General features: G+C 35.7%; 3 protein-coding genes across 5 annotated transcripts; 1 reads left to right on the top strand and 2 right to left on the bottom strand.

Moving 5' to 3' along the window:
- Window positions 1–558: 558 nt before the first annotated feature.
- LOC121751357 lies at window positions 559–1380 on the bottom strand. Its single transcript, XM_042146082.1, has 2 exons — window positions 1289–1380; window positions 559–1160 (listed from the first exon to the last, which is right to left on the bottom strand). Exons 1-2 carry the CDS (start codon window positions 1353–1355, stop codon window positions 721–723), a joined length of 507 nt encoding a protein of 168 aa, XP_042002016.1. The 5' UTR covers window positions 1356–1380; the 3' UTR covers window positions 559–720.
- A 10832-nt stretch (window positions 1381–12212) lies between these two features.
- Window positions 12213–14643, top strand: LOC121753258 (protein HEADING DATE REPRESSOR 1-like). The gene is made up of 3 exons (XM_042148481.1): window positions 12213–12534; window positions 13818–14146; window positions 14231–14643. Exons 1-3 carry the CDS (start codon window positions 12435–12437, stop codon window positions 14435–14437), a joined length of 636 nt encoding a protein of 211 aa, XP_042004415.1. The 5' UTR covers window positions 12213–12434; the 3' UTR covers window positions 14438–14643.
- Window positions 14644–15185: 542 nt separating this feature from the next.
- On the bottom strand, window positions 15186–21263 carry LOC121751873. Of its 3 annotated transcripts, XM_042146667.1 has the most exons (7): window positions 21025–21153; window positions 20586–20661; window positions 20220–20492; window positions 19960–20133; window positions 19743–19849; window positions 17409–17734; window positions 15186–16091 (listed from the first exon to the last, which is right to left on the bottom strand). In XM_042146667.1, exons 3-7 carry the CDS (start codon window positions 20466–20468, stop codon window positions 15496–15498), a joined length of 1452 nt encoding a protein of 483 aa, XP_042002601.1. In that variant the 5' UTR covers window positions 20469–20492; window positions 20586–20661; window positions 21025–21153; the 3' UTR covers window positions 15186–15495. The 3 variants fall into 3 exon arrangements, with proteins under 3 accessions (XP_042002601.1, XP_042002599.1, XP_042002600.1); XM_042146665.1 differs by lacking the exon at window positions 20586–20661 and having other exon boundaries at window positions 21025–21263; XM_042146666.1 differs by lacking the exon at window positions 20586–20661 and having other exon boundaries at window positions 20220–20489; window positions 21025–21263.
- Window positions 21264–21660: the final 397 nt, after the last annotated feature.

Raw genomic sequence — 21660 nt, 5'->3', positions numbered from 1 at the left:
TGGGAAAAGGTCTTTAATTATCAATCTGCCATTGGTGATTTATTATTTAAATTTTGAAATAATAAATCACGAAATTTCAGAAGCTCATGCATGTAAATTTTTAGTGGCGTAGATGAAAATTGATCCAAGCATGTCTAACATAGACGTTAACGTTTTATACCTAAGAATTGGAAAAGTAAATATGTACTAATTCATCTCTCTCTTGCCTACTCATCGTCAAATACATGTTGGCTGACCATCGCCTTCTGTCTATAAACTAAATTCTTTTTTTTTCAAAATGTAGTTGCACACTTGCACTTATCATTTAAATTTTAAAAGATGAACAACAAATAAAAATGACTTATTCTGCGTGATTTTACTACATGATCCATCAGTTTCTCGCGTCATGATATATTTATTAATCATTAAACAATATTTTGATGTGAGATCATTTTTAAACTCACATTTATTAGGGTTTATGTCATATCTTATTAGGTTGGAGGACGGAATGACTAATATAGCTAACAAAACCTCAATATATTGTGATCACAGATGAAGTTCACCGTATACACACGAGCCTGAACTAAGATTAGGGGCAGCACACAACAAAAATTCCTATTTATTGTAGAAACATACAAGCTAACGAGGCCAAACTTTTTTTTATCTTACATGACAAACATATACTATAGCTAAAGCATAACTTTAATTTAACTCAATATACATATAGTAATTAGTAATATCTTAGGCTGAGGCTGAGAGCAACACATACGCCGCCCATGATTCTTCCATCTCCGCTGCTCGGCCGCCACTTACCTGGTGAGTAGGTGGTGCAGGGTGTGGAGGTGGAGGCGCCAGATGACCTCCCTCCTTCCCATAATTCTCCTGCGCCACCACTCCGCCACCAGTCACCTGGTGGGTGGGTGGCGCGTGATGGGGAGGCGGGGGTACCTCCTCACCACCCTCCTTCCCCAGATTCCCCAACCCACTCACTTGGTGTGTTGGCGGCGCTTCCTTGGGAGCTGGAGGCGCTCGCTTAGGTTTATCCCTCCCATAACCATTTATCATCTCAATAAAACCTGGTTTCCCCGGGTTCAGAACCGCCAGGCCGTTGTAGTCCACCACTCCAGTGGCTCGCAACGGTAGTTTACGACTGATCCCACCGAGTTGGTGGTCACGGTTTTCTGCTTCACAATATTTATGTTATGCATGGCTATATACCAATGAAATTAAATTACGATTTATGTGATTTTAGTAAAAACAAATTCAACGAAAATGATGAAATTTTTTTGTAGATGCATATTTCTGTTACCTGTTAATGATCTGGCTTGAGAATTGATCACAAGAGAGAAGACAAAAATGAGTAGTAAAGAACGCATTATGTGACTTATAAAATTTGTTAGTGTTTAATTATGACTATGGTCTAACAACTATAAGTTGGGACTATTTATAGAATAAAGTTATGTATTTAGCTCACTGTTGGCGGATTTAATAATTGTTCACTTCTATGATTGGCCAAACTAGCTATACACATACTTTATTCATAGATTGTCTTTAATTAAACTATATATGCTCCCAAATAATGGATCCTCCTATTATAATCACAAAATGCTAATATTGACATTACTGTTCACCGAACTAACGTAGATATGATACTAATGAAAAAATAGTCCCAAAAATATTTATTATAGTATTACTCTTACTTTATGATTTAATTTACCGACCAAAAAAATAAAGATGTTTATTCATGTAGCAAAATTTATATAAGTCATATTGAAAAAACTAAAATACTTCTTAAGGTATTGCAAATGAAAGGGTAAATATTTTATAGGCCAAGTGTTAATTTCACAATTCATGGTGCTTTCGTTAATGGTTGATTTTAATTCAATATATAGGAGCGTATTATTTACTAGTAAATTTTTATTTATAAACATGACTAATTGGTACTGAAAAATTGGTTTATCTTAGATTTAAAAGACAATGTCAATTTTTTTAATAAAAAAAATACTGATATTATAGCATCATTGAAAGCACATGAGGCACTTGTGAAGAAACTTGAGACACTTGCGAAAAAATATTTTTGGTTAGAAAGTATATTTATTTTAAATAAAAAGTTTAATACTATATGGAGTAATAGCTATATCCATCACCCATCAGTCCAAACATATTATATTAAACCGGCCAGATTAGTGAATTGGGACACGTTGTATTAACTCCAGCATATTTCTTATATGCCGAATTTTAAATGTGACAAAATCTATCTCAGATCCGTTTCATTTTCTTATCTAATAAGTTACCAAACATCCAAGGTGCATATGGTAAAAATATCACGGTAAATATTTAATTCATTTGTTCTTTATAATCATATGTGGCTATTAATCCACCATCATATAGGGAATAATTAATGAGGAGGACCACATAGCACTAAGCTTCGAGTTAATATACGTGTCAATTGATTGCTTATATTAAGTCATCTAACCGTATAATTAAAGCCGAAATTATCTTTACAGAAAATTCAAAACTAATGAAATCTTGATAGAGTGGGATGGAATAATCAATTATTATTAATTACACTATTGTTAGTTTAATGATAAAGAAATAAGTAAATAAAAAAATCAGCACCATGATATTTATCAGTTTGAAAATTAAGGTATTCCCTCGGTCTGGTCTCAAGAAAGATGACTATTTCCTTGAATGGTACGAGATTTTATAAGTTTTATTTTGTATGTTAGGTGGAGAAAGTAAAGTAAGAGAGGGAATAAAGTAGTGATAAAAAGGTTTCTATTTTTAGTAATGGGTGATCTTGAGGGGGACAAACTAAAAAGAAAAGTAGGTCATCTTCAGTGGGACGGATGAGAGTATCAGAATTGGGTAGGAACTGCTAGTTAACCTACAGTTTCACCGTTCCGACACCAAAAACAAAGCACGGCAGGTATGATCAGGTTGTGTCAGGCGGTTATTGATCCAAAATTGACGATTTTTTTTTTATTGAAACAGGCTGTTATGGTTAAAAAAATTCTGCGAAATTGCCAAAATCGGAATCGGAATCGGAATCGAAATTGGAATCGTGAAAACGGCCAAAAAAAAAGCCGGCAGTTCACGGTTCATAACTGTAGGCCAAATAAAATATTCACTAGTATCTTATTCATGTTTAAAACTTTACAAGCCACTACTAATTTATTATAAAATAAATCGAAGTTGCCTAATTTGTTCGCAGTTTCTGTAGCCGGATCTAAATTTGGTATGTTCTAGTATTGTATATTCTGTCTTGTAGTATACGAGTATCTTTATGGATATATATGAATCATGATTGGATCACAAAGTCAAATTAGAATTTATGAATATTTTTTGAGAATATATTTGCGAATATTAATATAAATATCATGCATATATACTTAACATAAGCATTATATCGTTGGCACCTACCCGTATGTGGGTGGCGAATTCAGGATCTGAAAATGGAGAGGGCAAAATTTCCACTGCTCTTCAACCTTGAAGCGTAATTAGAAGTAAATGGAGGGGGCAACCAAGGAAAATATACGTCGGGTCCATGATAACTGGTCGCCATGGAGGGGCGACAGCTCCCTAGTCCCTCCCTGGATCGGCCACGGTGCAAAGCCATTATATTTATATATATGTTAGATTAATTTATTTCATTCTCTTTACATTCATTATTTATTGTTCAAATTATAGCGCACGTATGTTAAATTCGCAAGATGATTATCAAATATTCTCCCTTCATCTATTAATTGGTATTTCAGTTTAAATGAACTTGCCAAATGTTATAAAGGTTGAACTTCATCTCGCCTTTTTTACCCTCCTTTATTTACCGTTGGAATAGCTCTCAGCTTTTGGTGGTGGTGTTACTTTATTGCCTCTTTTGTTGCTTTTTTTGTTAGCCAGAGGTGTATTAGTCGTGATTTTGTCGTTCGCTTTTTTGGTTAGACGTTTGTTCTTGTTTTGGTGATCTTGATGTTCTCTTTTTAGTTAGGTTGAAACTTGTAATGCTCACAGCCATTTGTGATTCGAGCCTTTTAGTTAATTATTTTGCATTTAAAAACCATGTTTCAACCTTGAGAATTTTAAACATGAAACACGTTTGTTTGGTCTTATATATCGTAAAGTGAAGTAATTAAGGTAGTGATAATATGCTAAATTTAGTAGTCAAAACACGTTCAGCTTTAATCCAATGTGCACTTAACGACTCTAATAAAAAACGTGTCAAAATCCACTGCTTCAAATCGTAACAACTGTTCCGCTTAACAACAAAAATTAATTTTAAACAAGTGTCATACTATTGATTTTTTCTTTTTCGTATTCTTAAAAATGGTTTAGTTGCAAAATAGATCAAAAACTTACTCATTTTCAACCAAAACACATATTCATTCAACCCCGTGACTTCAACCTCACACCACAACTATGAAACCTAAGGTATATACTCCATATCTTTGAATACTATTCTTATTTGATAGAATAAGACTCTTCTTAATGATCAATGAGTAATAATATTTTGGAACACCGATAATATACTTTAATTAAAGTTCTAACACCAACTCCCCTTGCTATAATTATGTGTGATTGGAATTATATTTATTTAATACTATTTGATTATTTATTAGTACATCAAATTGACGGCCATTATTATGCGTGGATAAACATAAAATATAAGGAATCTAGCGGAACGTCGTCTTGCAATATATTAATACTATAATATGCCAATAGAAGTCTCCAGAATTATAAACTCCAATTTTTAATTATGTCAGTGTCCAACTCCTAAACCAGGTGGGCAAATGTTGCTATCAACAAATAAGTTTGTCTTAAATTTCATGAATTTTACCCACCAATTTTAAGTAAAATAATAGAGATCTAAGTTAAAGAAAATTAAGTGGAATAGTAAGATAAGAAAAAGAGTTAACACTATGCACAGAGATTTTAGCACTAAGGAAATAGCATAGCCCCATGATCTATAAAACATATAGAAGTATAATTCCTTTTTAAGAAGATTATATTTTGGTTTTACAATAATATAACATTTGGTCAGTTTCGATTTCTTAATATGTATATTATATGTATAATTAGGACGGCTCATATTCTATGTTTGCACCAAATTCGTCAAATTTATACATCAAACTATTTTTCGTGGATGGAGGAATAAGTAAATTGATTGTATATAATTGTAAATTTGATATCTAAGTGTTCATAAAAGATGCATAACACCTTTATAAGCAGCATATGTATATACAGAATCAATTATATAAATATTAATATTAATATTAATAATATTAAAATCAGGAAAGCGTCATTTATCAGTGATGCTAAACTGGGTAACGAAAGTAGTATTAATGAATATGGAAGGTGGGCAAACATATTACACTTCAATTCGTGTGATCATGTCTTAGGTTTTACCATTACTAATTTATTCATGCATGTCCCACATTAATGATTTTGATTTATCACTAGATTCTGCACTCACCCTCTATATATTGAAGCTGGCTAGCTGCCATAACATATTACTAATATTGTTTATGGAGTACATATTATACTACTTAGTTTATGTTCACTATTGCAAATTTTCAAAAATATTTTGAACTCAGCAAACTTAATATGATTATAATATCTCGATTCAATTCGTAAATTGGTAAAGGTAAGGAGTTCTCCTACAATCAATATATAAAATTCCGCGTCGCCTTATAACTTATAAGTAGTGCATACGTGAGACAGTAAATAAATAAATTAACATAGTAATATACTAATATTGACCTGGAAAGCATATTTCGGTAATTAATAAAAATAACGTGGAAGCGTGGAAATTACTAATATAAAGTTATTAAAGTGGCAATAATTATGGTAATATTATTTTTGATCCGGTACTTGCAGGTTTGAGGGTTTGCAGTTAGAAATTAGAAATGATAATTTACCAAATTTGTATTGCAACAGTACTGAAATTCGAAAACTAGTATACTAACAACCTAAGAACATCCGCAGCGGTGCTCGCTGGGACGGACGGCGTCCGTGCCGCTGGTGCGGTAACGTGCTGTCCGCCGCTGGCACGGCGCTGCTCGATGTATCGAGCTCGTCCGTGGCGCTGAGCAGACAACGTGACGCGTTTCTATTAACGGTTTTTTTTTAAAATCGAAAATAATACCGAAAATAATACCAAAAATTAAAATATATATATTTTCAGATTCCCAAAAATATAGCCGTTTTATTACCCTTTTTCGAATTTTTTTTGTTTTTTTATATTTTTTAAAATCCCAAAATCATCTATAAATACACACATTCATCATCCATTTTTCACATCAAATTATCTCCCATTTATATTTTGAGGGAACATCATTTTAGGTCAACGAACTTTGCCAAAGTATCATTTTAGGTCTGTGAACTTTGAAAATCTTATTTTAGGTCCGTGAACTTTGAGTTAGTATCATTTTAGGTCCTTTTTACTATTTCCAAGTTTTTTGGGACGAAAATACCCTCAATACCTTAAAATATATATATTTTTAATAAATTTATCATATACTCATATTTTTTATAAATATCTTTACAATATATTTTTGACAAATTTTTTAAATATAATTTGACCTTAAATATTATCACTTAATTTTGTGACATGCAAGTAAAATTGCTTCTTCAATTTTTTATATTAATTTTTTTTAAAATTGAATAAAGAACTTTTCTTTAATAATAAAAAAATTGAATAAAGATCTTTTTATAAATATCTTTACAATATATTTTTGACAAATTTTCTAAATATAATTTGACCTTCAATATTATAATTTAATTTTGTGACATGCAAGAAAAGATCTTTATTCAATTTTTTTTTATTAGAGAAAAGTTATTTATTCAACATTAAAAAAATAAGATAAAAAATTGAAGAAGCAATTTTACTTGCATGTCACAAAATTAAGTGATAATATTTAAGGTCAAATTATATTTAGAAAATTTGTCAAAAATATATTGTAAAGATATTTATAAAAAAAATATGAGTATATGATAAATTTATTAAAAATATATACATTTAAGGTATTGAGGGTATTTTCGTCCAAAAAAACTTGGAACTAGTAAAAAGGACCTAAAATGATACTAACTCAAAGTTCACGGACCTAAAATAAGATTTTCAAAGTTTACGGACCTAAAATGATACTTTGTCAAAGTTCGTAGACCTAAAATGATGTTCCCTCTTCTTACAACTCATCTACATCTTCATCTCTCACTCAAACCCTCCCTAAAAATGGATTTCACCGATATCATGGCCGAAGCGGAGCGCGAAGAACAAGAATACTATGAACAATATCGTGCCGCCTATGAAGCCTATGTCGCCGCCACCGCCCCCACCCCTCCTCCTCGACCAACTAGATCAATTCGCCGCTGCATACCTCGTGACCGGGAGAGAGCCAATGAAAGGCTCGTTGCCGACTATTTTTCCGACCAACCACGGTTTCCAGAAGATTACTTCCGGTGCTGTTTTCGCATGTCAAAACGGTTGTTTATGCGTATTGTCAACACATTGTCCGCCCGTGTTCAATACTTTCAATCACGTAGAGACGCAATCGGTCGGTAAAGTCTCTCGGCGTTGCAGAAGTGTACTTGTGCCATCCGACAACTTGCTATTGGGCAAACGGCTGACCTCTTCGGCGAGTATTTGCATGTGTGTGAGACAACTGGAATCCTATGCCTCAAAAATTTTTGCGACGACATTCGTTCTTCTTTCGGTGAGGAATTCCTTCGGGCACCCACCACTGAAGATTGTCAACGGTTGCTTCATCTTCACGAAACAGTCCACGATTTTTCCGATATGCTTGGCAGCATTGACTGCATGCATTGGAAGTGGAAGAATTGCCTGACTGCTTGGAGGGGGCAATACTTAAGCGGCCACAAAGGCGGAGGCCCAACCCTTATCCTTGAAGCGGTCGCCGACTACCGCCTATGGATTTGACATGCATATTTCGGTGTTGCCGGATCCAACAACGACTTGAACGTGTTCTATTCTTCACCACTCTTCAATGATGTTTTGAATGGTGTAGCACCGGCGATCGACTTCACCGTCAACGGAAATACATACCACATGGGTTACTATCTCGCCGATGGTATCTACCCAAGGTGGTCGACTTTCGTGAAGACGTTCAGCAATCCGCAAGACCCGAGACGGGTTCTTTTTGCGCAGCGTCAAGAGTCTGCTCGGACAGACGTCGAAAGAGCTTTTGGGGTCCTTCAAGCCCGATTCAACATTGTGAAGGCCCCGTCTCGGCTGTGGTACGCTAAGAATATCGCCGACATCATGTACACGTGTATTATCTTGCACAACATGATTATAGCTGACGAAGGACCGATGTCGGCTAACTTTTACGACGAGGATGAAGCCGGAAGCTCAACCGCGAGGTCTCCCCCACGCCGAGGTGTGTATACGACGGTGGGTGACAGGATCGAAACAAGACACACAATGCGCGATACCAGAACCTACATTGAGCTACAAGAAGACATAATCAAATAAATTTGGGCGAAATTCGGCCACGAGTAGTGGGTTTTTTTAATTTTATGAATTTAATTATGTAATTTTTAATTTTTAGGATTTTAATCATGTAATTTTAAATTTTTAGGATTTTAATTATGTAATTTTAAAATTTTTAGTAATTTCTAATGGTATTGGATATTTTTAATGTATTTTAATATTGTGGAAATGTTTTTAGTAATTGAAGTATTTAAATTAAATAATGGAATGGTGGGACACTTGAGCATGTTCTTGCGGAAGAGCATGAATGTGGATGTTGTGCTCTTGGGGAAGAGCATGAAGTAAAAAATTAATAAAAGTGGGTCCGGGCCCACATCCGTGCTCTTGCCAAAGAGCACGGATGTGGATGCTCTAATTCACCGGTTTCTAAATCGTTTATTGGGTAGTTGACAACTCTTCATAATAAAAGTTTCATCACTTGATTCACATACTTAATAGCGACCTAAATAAGCTTTTCATACTGTTAGATATTCGCTATTAATTATTCAAGGCCCATTTTAATTGATATTGGTTTTTCAATGACTGAATTCTTAGGGCCTTCGACACATTAGTTTATCACAAAATTGGCGATAAAATTGAGCCCACGCGAACAATGTCCATATCATATTTCATTCGTTTTTACCAAGTCCGGATCGCTGTATTTATATTTACAAGAAAATATATACAAATATTAACTAAAATTCATTGATTTTTACAATAAAATAAGAAATAAAATAGATACTCCAGAACAATATTTAGGAAGTTATGCAATTAGGAATTTAAATTAGGATTAATCCCATGGCTTTTGATAATGAAATAGTATACAACTATGGAATAACTTTTAACCTTTCTCACTTATGTCATACTAGTAGTCAAAACTGTAACTAATATAGCAAATCAAATATGATAGGACAATAAAATGATATTATTACATTTTTAGTGCGCTAATTGAAAGGCATATATCGATATATTTGTAACGATAAGATTTTGTTGCCGCCCGTTTTCATTTCGTGGAAGTCCCCGACAGAGGAAAAGGCTGTTTGTCTACATCTATTTTGATTTTTATTTTAGATTACAGTTTCAAAAGTTTTAAGATGATTAGAAGTTAATATAAAATTACAATGTAAATTAGTACTAATAGTTTCTTTAAATTATTAAAATTTAGTCATTATAATGAGTGGTTCAGCTACGTTGGGGCCGGCGGCCCGGTCTCCCATCAATTTTATTAATACCTATATACTATTATATTCCATACTCAAGCAATGCTGTACATGTAATAAGCATGGCTCAGTTTGAGATGATATCTACTAACCTGAAGAGCGGAAGTTTGAATCCTTGTGGCCACATATTTCATTCCTCTTCTCTTGTTTATGCTACACGTTTTTTTTCTCTTTTCTTTCTACTTGTATAATGTGTATATTCCAATTCTATTAGTTTTTCTATTTGTTCTTCTTTTCTTTCTATTTATACAATATAATGTGTATATTTCAATTCTAATAGCTTTTCTATTTATTTTTTTACACCAATAATTAGCTTAATTTTAAATCTTTGTCACTTCATAATTGAAAATTGTTTCCACCTATATTAAACTTAAATAAAAATTGAAAATATATTAAATATAAATTATTCCGAGCCTTCCGACGTCACCAACATCGAATTAACCCTATAATTATTAATAATGACTTGGACCCATTGATGTGTAATTTTCGAGTTCAAGAATCAAGTGTAGCGTCGAATGTAGTACTTCGAGTGTCGAACCACAGGGAGGCGTTTGATTATTTAACAATAATTGACAAGATTAATAAACTAAATTTAAGAACTAAAGTACGAAAATGGAGAAACTCAAGAGATAAAGAACATTGCTCCCAACAACATTCGGATGAATCACTATTGATTCTATATTTAAGTTCATAAGCAATTGAGAACGATGATCAATTTTACACTCTAAAAGTACTGAACATACTTAAAGAATTATAGTACTAGTACTAGCTGAACACATAGCCAAAAGTACCTACTCATTAGACTATCATTCCCGCGGAAGCGCAGTAAATACTAGACTAACTTCTCAAAGCCGACAAATATTATGGTTAGCTGAACACTTAACACATAAACATCTTCTCATCAAGCTAAACTCATACGGATGCGTAGTAAGTATTAATTCAACTTTGAAGACTTTTTTACATCAATATTCACTTGTACATTTATCTCTGAACAAGATAAAATTAACAAGTTTTTCATCTAAGTTTTCTTCCAGTTTCCAAGTTAAAGAGACATTTTTCCAAGTTAAAGAGACATTGGAAAGAGGCAATTAAAATACTACACTTGATGCATCAAAACATAGCATAAATAAATTCCGAACCATAGACGAAAACCAAAGCGAATGATTAAATATACAATCTCTACAATCAATTCATCCTACTAGTGTTAGGAGCAATGAAGACAAACTAGCCACTCATGCTAAAGAAGAAAAACCGAAAGATTAATGGTGTTCTCCGGTAGTCGATGGTAGTCCGTCTCCGAGATGATGAAGATTGGATTCCGGGGGAGATGAAGATTGGATTCCGGGGTCCTCCTCCCTCCTTCTTCTTCCTTCTTTTCCTCTGATTTTTCTCTCGATTTCGTATCCTCCTTTTTTCCTCCAAACGTCCTTTTTCTTCTTTTTTTCGCCAAACTGCCGAGAAACTGCTATTTTGCAGTTAAACATGCATCACCCGGCCGGGTGTAATTATTAGGCAAAAACTACACCCGACCGGGTGTTTGTTCTGGACTCCGCATGAATTAAATATTTCACCCGGCCGGGTGTTTTGTTGGTGTAAAATTCACTCGGCCGGGTGATTTCCACTGGAGTCTCCACGTCTAAGAGAAGCTACCCGGGCGGGTGTTGGACTGTCTACCCGGCCGGGTGGGTAGTTTAATTGTTTCAAATTGCAGACGGTGGTCAGTCTGATCATGAGGCTCAGTCCGTTGCACTCTCCGGAGGTTATGAAGATGATGAAGATCACGGAGAATGGTTTCTCTACACAGGGAGGTATTTGGAGGTTAATGAGTCATAACTTGTATAAAAATATATAGAACGAAGGAGAAAAAGTATGGAAAAATGCTTCGCATCACCCATCGAAATAATCCTGGCTTCGCCACGGATTATAACTATACAGATTTTAATAGTAAAAGAAAAGTTGACTGGAACTAAAATGAGTTGATCCAACTGTACAAAAAGGTGGGAGTCAAATGAGACTAGATAGCTAAAAAAATTCCTCCTACTTAGTACTACGGTGGGACTCAAATCTGATATGAATCCACCGCTATGCCCTGTAGTTAAATTATGCATATTAAAAATATGATGCAAGTAACATTTAAATATGTCTAGGTTGTGTAAAACCGACTACTAAGTTTAACCACAACATAATTACACGTGTTAGTGTTTGGTGCCTTAAGGGTTTTAATTGTCGATTAATGCCACGTGGATCGTGAACTACGAGATCATTATTAATCAGAATTTCATTTTTATGTGTATAATCATCTCTCTCTCTCTCTACCATTTTAGCACGCATAAAACAACCTGTCTACTCTTAAATGGTAAATTCTGTGTTCATGGAAGGACAAAAGAGTAATTATGTACGCCGAAGATCCGTTGGATATACTCAATAATAAATAGACCCCTACAGTAAATCGAAGCAATAGGTTTAGCATTATTATTCAATAATAAATAGACAACATAATGAGTTGAATTAATTTAACCATCTGGTTAAAATGGGACCGAAGCAAGAAAGAGGTGCACCAAACGAGGCAACTACCAAAGCGACAAATCCCAACCGTCCAAACAACCTTTGATGATGCCGTCAAACAGTATCCCATTTCCATTTCCATTTCCATTTCCATTTCTCTCTCTCTACACTCTGAGAAATTACTTCTGATGCTAAATACTAGTAGTTGAATTTAAACTTAGTTTTGTGGTGTGAATCTTTGAGTTATGGGAGAAGCAGCTGCCGCAAATAAAGGGGGAAGTTTGAATGGATTTTCTCCGGTTTCTTCTGTTCCTGTTTTTTGGAAATCTAGGAAAAGATTAACTGGTAAATTAAGAGCTTCTCTTTTCCTTCAATTCTTGATTTATTTTTTTCTGAACTAGTGTGTGACTGTGTGAAAATGGTACCGATCTCATCATTTGCATGCATGCTAATCAAGCGATGTTGGATCGTCAAAGGATTGATTTTTCACATGTTTTAATTGATTTATTATTTGTTTTTGTTTGTTGGAGATTGAGTCTTGCTTCAATTATTTGCCGTGTTGATTGAGTCTGAGAGATGGGTTGGCTTTGCTGAAACGTCGCCGTATCGCTTAGCTGTGGCTATTTTTTGATTACCTGCTTCCTCACCTTACGATAACGATATCAGTTTCTTTGATTCAACGTTTACTGCTATTTTCTATGCCTGCTTGTGGAATTAGTGCTGAAATTCTATTTATTTAATTATTTTCCAAATTTTTCCATTAAATCAGATGAAGACTTTTGCAGGCGGTGACTTCTTCAATTAGATATTGTAAATTTGTAACAATTGAAATATCTTTATTTACTTAAATCTGCAGTCAGTTGCTTCTTGTTCATAAGTTTGAGCTAAGATGTACTAGTGCTGTTCTCCACGATCCTTGTTAGTCGGTTGTTATTGCGCTTCACTTGTAATCCAAATTTATACCGGAAGCTTCATAATTTTGACCTTAGATAGATACTACTATCAGTTACTAATAGCTGGAATTTTTTCCTAACATATTTATGATTGGCTATTCTAGTTATAACCTCAATGATAAGCCAAGATATAGCATTTTCCTGCCCCACCTGGTTTATGTAAATGTTGCTTTACTCTGACTCCTCCTAATTGAACTACCTGACTCACCCAAATGGCACTGAAGAAACTTATCTGACATTCTGTGTAATTTAGCAAAGAATATGAAAAAGGGACGCTTGTGAAATCCGTCTTCTCTTGTGTTTATTACCGAGCCCTATATAGTCTGATTGCTGTTCCTGTTTGTAAACTATGTTAGCAGCAGTGATAGTGCTTTTCAACGCATCCTTGTCTAGGGATACTTCTTTGCTTGAAAGCTTCCGATTCGCATTTAGTAAGCTTCATTTAGGGCGATTGGTGGGAGAAGCTGATGCTTTGCTAATGTAGTATCAGGATCCCTGCATTTTGACATCTTCATTTGTTTCTAAAATACGTTTAATACGTGGATTTGATTGTCAATACTTTGGAATTGAGTAGGATTGCATTCTATAAATTTTGTGTCTGGCCTTGCCTCGTTAATGGGAATTAATTCAAGAACTGCTCATGTGACTCATGCTTCATGATCAATGTTCGGGCAGGTAGTGTGAAGACCACAAACGAGACATTAGATGGTTCGAGTGATGACAAAACCCCAGAGAAACAGCCTGAGTCATCAGCAGAGGACATGCAGCTAGAACTGAGCAGCGTCTCAGTCCTCTCAGAGAAACGCAAGGCTCTATTCGAACCACTGGAACCAGTGATCAACACAAACGGGAAACGCCCATCTGCAGAAGCCCTACTCCCACCTCCCGACTTTGAATCAGCTAGCTATCCGAAGGGTTGGCTGATTGGGAAGAAACGGAAGCTGGTGAACGTGGACGTCGTGGAGAGCATGCGGAGAATCGCAGTGCAGGAGATGAACCGGAAGGTGGTGTTTTCTGAATAAATCTAAAGCCTTCGACTTTAGTATAGTGACCTGAACATGAAACACTGGTTTGATGTATGTGTGCAGGACAGGGAGATTGATGGGCTGAACGAGCAGTTGGAAGAGGACGCTCGATGCCTGGAGCACCTGCAGCTGCAGCTGCTCGATGAACGGAGCAAACGAGCAGACGTGGAGAGACAAAACACGATGCTGCAGAGCCAGATAACGATGCTGATGGACGTGTTGCAGGAGAATGAAGCAGTGGAGGATGAAGGGACACAGGGAGACTCATAAATTTTAATACTTATTTTATTTTATTTGACATAAAATGAATATGTGCTTTGTTCTTTTGTATATGTTTGAAGAAAAAATGTAAGACTGAAGAGAGATGAGATATTTGTCAAGGTTGAACGCGCGTCTCTACATTTGTCCATGTGTATACACTCTATTCTAAGCTGTTAGTAATTTTTATACTACTCCTATATGTGTTTTAGGTGAAACTTGAACCTGAGAGAAGCACGTATACCATGAAAACTATTAAGTGTGCTAATGCTAACCGATCAACCAGGATGATGGTAATAAACACTCATCACTAATTTATGACTATATGTAATTGTTGTAAATCAAATTGGAAATGGGAAGGCGTAAATGACGAAGCAAATGCGAAAATCCACTAAAAACTACTACTATTTGACATTGTGAAGCAAAGTAAGTAGAATGTAAGTCTTGCTTTTACAAATTAATAAACTATAAATTAGTAGAGTACGGAACTGATTTACTAAAAATAGTAGTTATAATAAAGAGCCGAACGAAAAATAAACTATAGGGAATACTATAAAGTTCTCCCAGTATTCATGGTTGTGAGTTTGCACTCAAGTGAAGAATTTTCGTATATTTCGTAGTATTTTAAAGTGCAATTGAATTCACTGAGAATGCAGTAATTTTATAAGTACTTTTAACACTACAGTGATTTCATTAAGAATTTTGTTTTACAAAGAACTCATTCCTAGATACGTACCATATTATAATTTGTACAAGGGCATTTAGAGTCGCACGTCACAATCATAGGCATATAATATTAGACATTGTGTTAATATTCTTACAGACATACAACAGTAGACATTGGTGCAGAAGTATGATTGTAGGATTAGGAAGTGCAGATTTGCAGCAGAATGTTTATCAACCAGCTGAACCAGAGAGTATCTAAATGCCAACTTCAAAACATAACTAATTGCAGGATTCATCATCAATCTTAATTTCCGAACCCTCAAACTACACAGATTGTTGGCACCATACATACCACCGACTACGCACCCCATGTACACACATGCACCATCTCCAACTAGTGTGCATCATCGAGCTTGGTTTTCATAATCTTCAGAAATGTTGAATAAGAACTGTGGTAGAGATGCTATCCTAGGGAGATTAAGCAGCAGCTCTCCAACAGAGTCTTTCCTCGACATGGATGACGCCTGGTTAGGGCCCGAGGCATCTTCATTATTGCTGTCTCCAGCCTTCTTGTCCATAGACAACGAGCCATCACTACTCAATTCATCTTCTCCTTTCCGCATCAATGAAAGATTGAGGCTGTTGTCCCTTTTGAGCTGAGCGCTGGAACCTGCAGGGGTGTCTTTCTGCAGGAGGCAGCAAAGAGAATCAACCCTAGACATGAGTGATTTCTCATATGAGTCTGGCAAGTGCTGAGTTTCACTAAACAAGCACTGTTTGATGTCATCCAAGATTTGGAGGCTCTGCCATTCCTCGCTTGAGAGTGTAGGATTCTCATAGGTACCCTGTTCTGATATCCGATTCTCGAGATGGCTCACTAAGTCGCTCATCGACATAGAAGTGTGGAGACCAGGGGCTTTGATCCGATCCCAATTGCTGAACTCCTTCAGTTGATCAATTCTGCTGTTTTTGATATCTTCAACTGTCAATGCGCCCCTAGCTGTGTAAATATAAGAGCGGCAGTAAGAACTCAAACTTTAAAGCAGTGTCTATTCTTGGATAAAATAGTAAACCTAATCCAAAGAAAATCATTTCCAATTTGCTTCTTGTACAGTCGGTCATCTTTTGTTTCACTTCATGACTACATATTATTGTAAAATTGTACAGGACACAATCTAATTCAGCCATACTAATCATTTGACAAGAGAGAAGAGAGAAGAGAGAAGAGAGAAGAGGGCTGGCAAGCAGCAGTATGCATATTTGTGTGAACCCATAATTGATGTTTGAGGTAAAACACAATGCAGCAAATACCTGAGAACTAAAAGAAGTTGCAGAATTTCCTACTTAGCTCATATTCCTCATGTCAAACAAGTCTCATTCCTCCAAATACGAAATGACACTCTTAAAATCAATTAGTTCCATTCTAGATTTCCAAAGCATTTGTTCACTGGTTAAGAGAAGTTCACACTTGTCAGTCCAACGACTTGACATCAATACATATATATATGTCAGACTACTGCACACCATAAAGTACGAAGGACCCCTAGTAGAAGCTTTTCGAAATAACAATTTCTGGCCAAAGTAATGATGCAATGCTCAAACAGGTTCTCAGAATGTCAACATAGTTTCTTTTGCCATTCGTTTGTCTCAAGATAAAAATATCTAGCATTAAAGAGAGGATAACAGGAAAATTATATGACTCACCACGGATGATCGAAAACCATCAGGTGCACTGTTTTTTGTATAGATATAGGGAGTTATACTAGCAATCTGTCACTGACTATTCAGTTTCCTAAAATTGACAACTAATATTCTTCCAATGGTGTCCCCAATCATATCTCAAGGATAAACTCTTATAGAACATTTTTCAAGCTAAACCCAAATGGTTCATAATGTGGTATAATTGCCTTGATTGGAAATTTGTAATAGTTTGGCCGCACCAGATGCGCAATCTAGATTTGGAACTCATGAAACCAACTTTTTTTACAGTCGTCTGTAGCTTCAAGTATACTGGACCGTGCATTTCAAGCGACATTGAAGAAATTATTCACCTACATACATATTTAACAAACCTAAAACTATTAATGGCCATAAAAGTTCATCTATTTATCCCCCAAAAGCTCACTAATTTGTTTTGGTACAAATTAGTGAGCATGCTTGAAAAAATCAACAGAAAAAACCCATTTACACAGCCATAGCGCAACCAGACGAGAGGGCTCAGAAGGAGTAGATTTACTCCAAGCCAGTCCATTTCAACTATACTACATAAGAGATGCATAAAAATTAAAAAGCACTTCTGTTCAAGTAATTGGCATACCTGAGCTTGGAGATGGTGTTTCACACGGGTAAGATTCCGTATGTCTGCCAAGAACATCTACATCATTCTTTGAGGATGAAGATTGAGGCCTTGCCGGAGAAGCAGTATCCTGCAAGCTGAAGAAGGAAGGGCTTCCCTCCCTATTCAAATCTAATTCATGATTGTCCTCAGTCTGATCATCAAAAGCAGGAACCCGGGGTTCAAAATATGGAGATTCTAATTTAGTTTCCCTTTGCTGACTAAGAAAGTTCAACCGGGGATCACATTGAATGAGTTTTTCAAAGTGTTTCCCCAACAAGCCTTGTGGGCATTCCAAAAAGTGTTGTCTGAAACCAAAAATAAAAATAAAAGAAACGGGTCATTGATGTGGCAAGGTTTTCATGGCATTAACAATCTATCATATGCGAGAGAGAGTTCTAAAGTTAAAACACAAAACATATGGCAAACTACAAACTGATTTCAAGCTACCGTCCCATGTGACAGAAGAGAGAGAGTCATAATCGAACTGGATGATTCACTTAAAATTAACCACTATACAAGCACCAGCATTATTTCAGTAAACAGAACTCATAAGAAGAACCTGTCCATTAGAGACAGGATTCCAGAGTGCAAAAAGATCTTCACTATCAGGCTAAAATGTTGAGCAATAAGAAGATCAATATTAACAAGTTATTATAAAAAAAAGTAACCAAAGCCATTGTGTTTGGCTGTTTTGTTGATAAAAAAAAATCTTTGCTGCCATCCTCCTCTAACCTACGACTTCTCATTTGGAGACAGTTCCGTAAAATATATTCTTAGTTTTCGTCGTATCAATTGACTTGACTATTAAAGACATTATAAGATTCAATTCTATCATTCCTTATCAATGATTATGTTTTATAGTGGGATAGGTTTATTCTGATCCTTATCTATAAGTTTCTTTTTTATTTTGTAATTATCGTAATTGAGTAAAGCCCACATGGGTAGGAATCAAATATACAATGCCACAACAACCTCCACTGATAACCACTTAGCATCCATCTTAGCTTTTCCAAAAGGGTTAATTCAAACTATTACAATAGTTTGTTACATCTATATACCAACTCATTAGAGTGAAGTGGTACTTTTGATGGCTCTCTCATTTCTTGACATAATGTTCTCAGCATGTTTCTTCCTATAAAATTTATCTCAAGACAGTACTTTAAGGTGGCTGTAAAATACCCCAAGCACTCTGGTAGGTCCTAAAAGTTTTCCGGGATTGTGCAACAAGCTCCACCTTACTCAACATTAATCCTCATTTTGCTAGCATCGTGGACCTATGTTGTGAGAAGAGTACATTGAAACCAATCCACATATAGACTAACATCCACATGCCCAGGTGAATTCAAGACTCTTGTGAACCCCAAGCATAGAACATAGGACCCAATATTGACACATCACAGTGGCCAGAAACTAAATATCATTCATAATTGATCTACTAAAATAGTCAATCTAACTTGAAAAAGTTGATTATGCACTTCAAGCAATGTAGGATATTGCAACGTGTTTAGCTACTTTGGAAGTAAAAACTGACATCGTCCTTTGCTCATTTCTAATTTTCTAATGTGCATGACCTTTAGCTCCATGAGAAGTAAGAGAGATCAAAATTGACACAAAACAAGGAAAAGAAACATATAAAAATACTTAACACGATTATGAAATATGACATCATGCAACCATCTCCAATTACAGATGGAAATTACGTCTAGGAGGACATCTTCAGAGAAACCCACTAAGTGGCTAGCCAGAATATACAACTCCCAAATAATGTGTGGTATATAATTATACTCCCTCCATCCTCAAAAAATAGAGGAACTTGTATATGACACGAGTTTTAATGCGAAATCGTTGAAGTAAGCAGTTGTTAAAGTAAGAGAGAGACAGGTAAAAGTAAGAGAGAGGTGGAAAAGGTAGTGGAAGTAGTGATAGCGGATCATAGGGTCCACATTATTAGTAGTGTATAATTGGTTAAAAACTTTCCATATTTAGACTTGGGTCTTATGTTGACCTAGACTAATTTTTTTTTAGGACAGAGGGAGTATAAGAAAAACAAATAAAACATGAAATTTTATCCATGACAACACAACCACAGAATACACAAAGGAAACCAATATGTAGCCAGTGGAAAGTAACTGGAAACCAAACATGGATAGGGCTACTGGAAAACCAAACATGAAAGTAACTGTAACAGACTACACAAAGGAAACCAAACATGAAAGTAACTGTAACAGACTAATGGATATTCAAGAAATATGGATAGGGCTACTGGAAAACTTCGTTTAAATGTATACTATCTGGAAGCGGGAAAATCCATACCTGCATATACTAGCTTGTCCACCAGTAAAATCTGACGTTGCTTGCCAAAGAGTGTGCTTCCTAGGTTGTGGATTGGTCTCCCTAAAGAAAAGAGGCTGTCGTGCCAGCTGACAAATGTACATAAAAAGGGGCTTTATGGATGGTGCATTACTTATTGAAGAAGCACTAAAACATAACAAAGAAAGACGAACATTTACATCATGAGAATGTATATTACCACAACATCTAAAGTTCCAGGAGCATCATCACTATAATTTGCCTTCAATGCCATAATATCAGACCACTGAATTTCAATTTTATTCTTAAGACCCCCGTCGAGAACTTCCCACACCAGCTTATGCTTGGCAAAATAACATTTTGCCACCAAGTCTCCTTCATATCTTGATTTATACTGCAAATTAAAAAAATTGTGATAAATATCACACAAATATTTACTGTTATTATTCACAATTTTTCGAAACACGAAATGCCAGTTACCTCCCAGGTCCCGATTCTTAGAACTGAACCAGGAAAATTGGAGGCCTTCAACTTATCACCAGATCCCCCACCAGCTCTGGAGGACTCCTTTTTACTATTACTAGGACTTCCGACTTTAGGCACAGAGGAGTGGGACAATTTCATTTGAATCAACTCCAGCAGTGATGGGCTTTTCCTTAGTCGCAAGCCCAAGGGACTTGGCTCATCAAGAGGATTGTATTGCGAAGGCGTAACTCCAAAACCATCCATTCCTGAACTCTGCTGCTGCTGCTGCTGAAATGAGTTCAGGTTACCATAGTTAGAACACATTTATAGCATTTGAAATATTCTTTAAATAACTTCTTTTACATGAACAAAATAAATTACCGCTTATTCCAAAATAAGCCCAACAAGCAATCAGTTCCAACTCATCCTAGGCGTAATCAAGCAGAATGACCTTCCACTGGTATAAAAAATCGGTGATATCCCTTTCCCAAAATTAACTAGCATAGATACGAGATTATCTCATTTAATAAAAAAAAAATTGCCTAGGCCACCCACCTCTCTACTGGAAACCAAATGGATATTTCATAAACCTAAGTATATTAATAACATCAAATAGAAAACATCGTTCGGCAAATAAATTAGTACATTCTCACACACTCACACTCTTAGCGGTATTTCCGAAATCAAACGTGTGATTTATTGCACGCCTCGTGTTTGATTAAAATTTCTGAACACCACGCATCTACATACAATAACTACAACTCAAAGAGAATAACGAGAGCAGCAATAATTAAAAATAATAGCGATTAGATATGATTACTTTGATGCGCTTGTGGAGTGGGCCGTGCTCTTCCTCTAAGGAATCCTCCACCTCCATCTTCACCGGCGGCGGCGGCGGTGTCTTCTCGCCCTGCGATGCCGATTCGTCGTTCTTCATCAACTGCACCATCTTTTTAGGATCTTCAGATCGAAGAGATTTTGGCTGGAAACAGATAATCGTGTTTTGTACGGATGATTTTCGCAAAATTTATCTGAAGAACAGGATCGAAATTATTGTGAACGAGTTGAACTGGAATTACTAATTTATTTGGGGGCGGCGACTCACACGTGTCTCCCTTTACGTCTTTCATGGCTTTCGGTGCCCCTCGCACGTGCTAAACCGATTTACACGATGCTTGAATTTTTTTTATTTTTTTTACTATTTAAAAATTGGGAATAAAATTAAGAACATTCATTTACTTTGACATTTTAGCTTCATCTATAAGAGCATCCACCCTCTTGCCAGCGAGCACGGTTGTGGGCCCGACCCCACTTTTTCTGTCTGCTCTCTGGCAAGAGCACAACACCCACAGCTGTGCTCTTCCGCAAGTACGAGCACAATTCAATTTAAAATTCAATTAAACAAAAACATTTCCATAATATTAAAATTCATTAAAAAAACCGAAATAACATTACA

The sequence above is a fragment of the Salvia splendens genome, chromosome 10 (genome assembly GCF_004379255.2).
Source record: "Salvia splendens isolate huo1 chromosome 10, SspV2, whole genome shotgun sequence".
Classification (NCBI taxonomy): domain Eukaryota; kingdom Viridiplantae; phylum Streptophyta; class Magnoliopsida; order Lamiales; family Lamiaceae; genus Salvia; species Salvia splendens.
This window is presented reverse-complemented; position numbering and strand designations above follow the sequence as displayed.

Coding starts and splice junctions, on each gene's coding strand:
- LOC121751357 (XM_042146082.1), bottom strand. CDS start 1,355: ATGCGTTCTTTACTACTCATTTTTGTCTTCTCTCTTGTGATCAATTCT. Junction 1,161..1,288: donor TCAAGCCAGATCATTAACAG/GTAACAGAAATA, acceptor ATTGTGAAGCAG/AAAACCGTGACCACCAACTC.
- LOC121753258 (XM_042148481.1), top strand. CDS start 12,435: ATGGGAGAAGCAGCTGCCGCAAATAAAGGGGGAAGTTTGAATGGATTT. Junction 12,535..13,817: donor ATCTAGGAAAAGATTAACTG/GTAAATTAAGAG, acceptor ATGTTCGGGCAG/GTAGTGTGAAGACCACAAAC. Junction 14,147..14,230: donor TGCAGGAGATGAACCGGAAG/GTGGTGTTTTCT, acceptor GTATGTGTGCAG/GACAGGGAGATTGATGGGCT.
- LOC121751873 (XM_042146665.1), bottom strand. CDS start 21,153: ATGGTGCAGTTGATGAAGAACGACGAATCGGCATCGCAGGGCGAGAAG. Junction 20,493..21,024: donor CACTCCACAAGCGCATCAAA/GTAATCATATCT, acceptor AACTCATTTCAG/CAGCAGCAGCAGCAGAGTTC. Junction 17,735..19,742: donor GGACAAGCTAGTATATGCAG/GTATGGATTTTC, acceptor TTTTGGTTTCAG/ACAACACTTTTTGGAATGCC.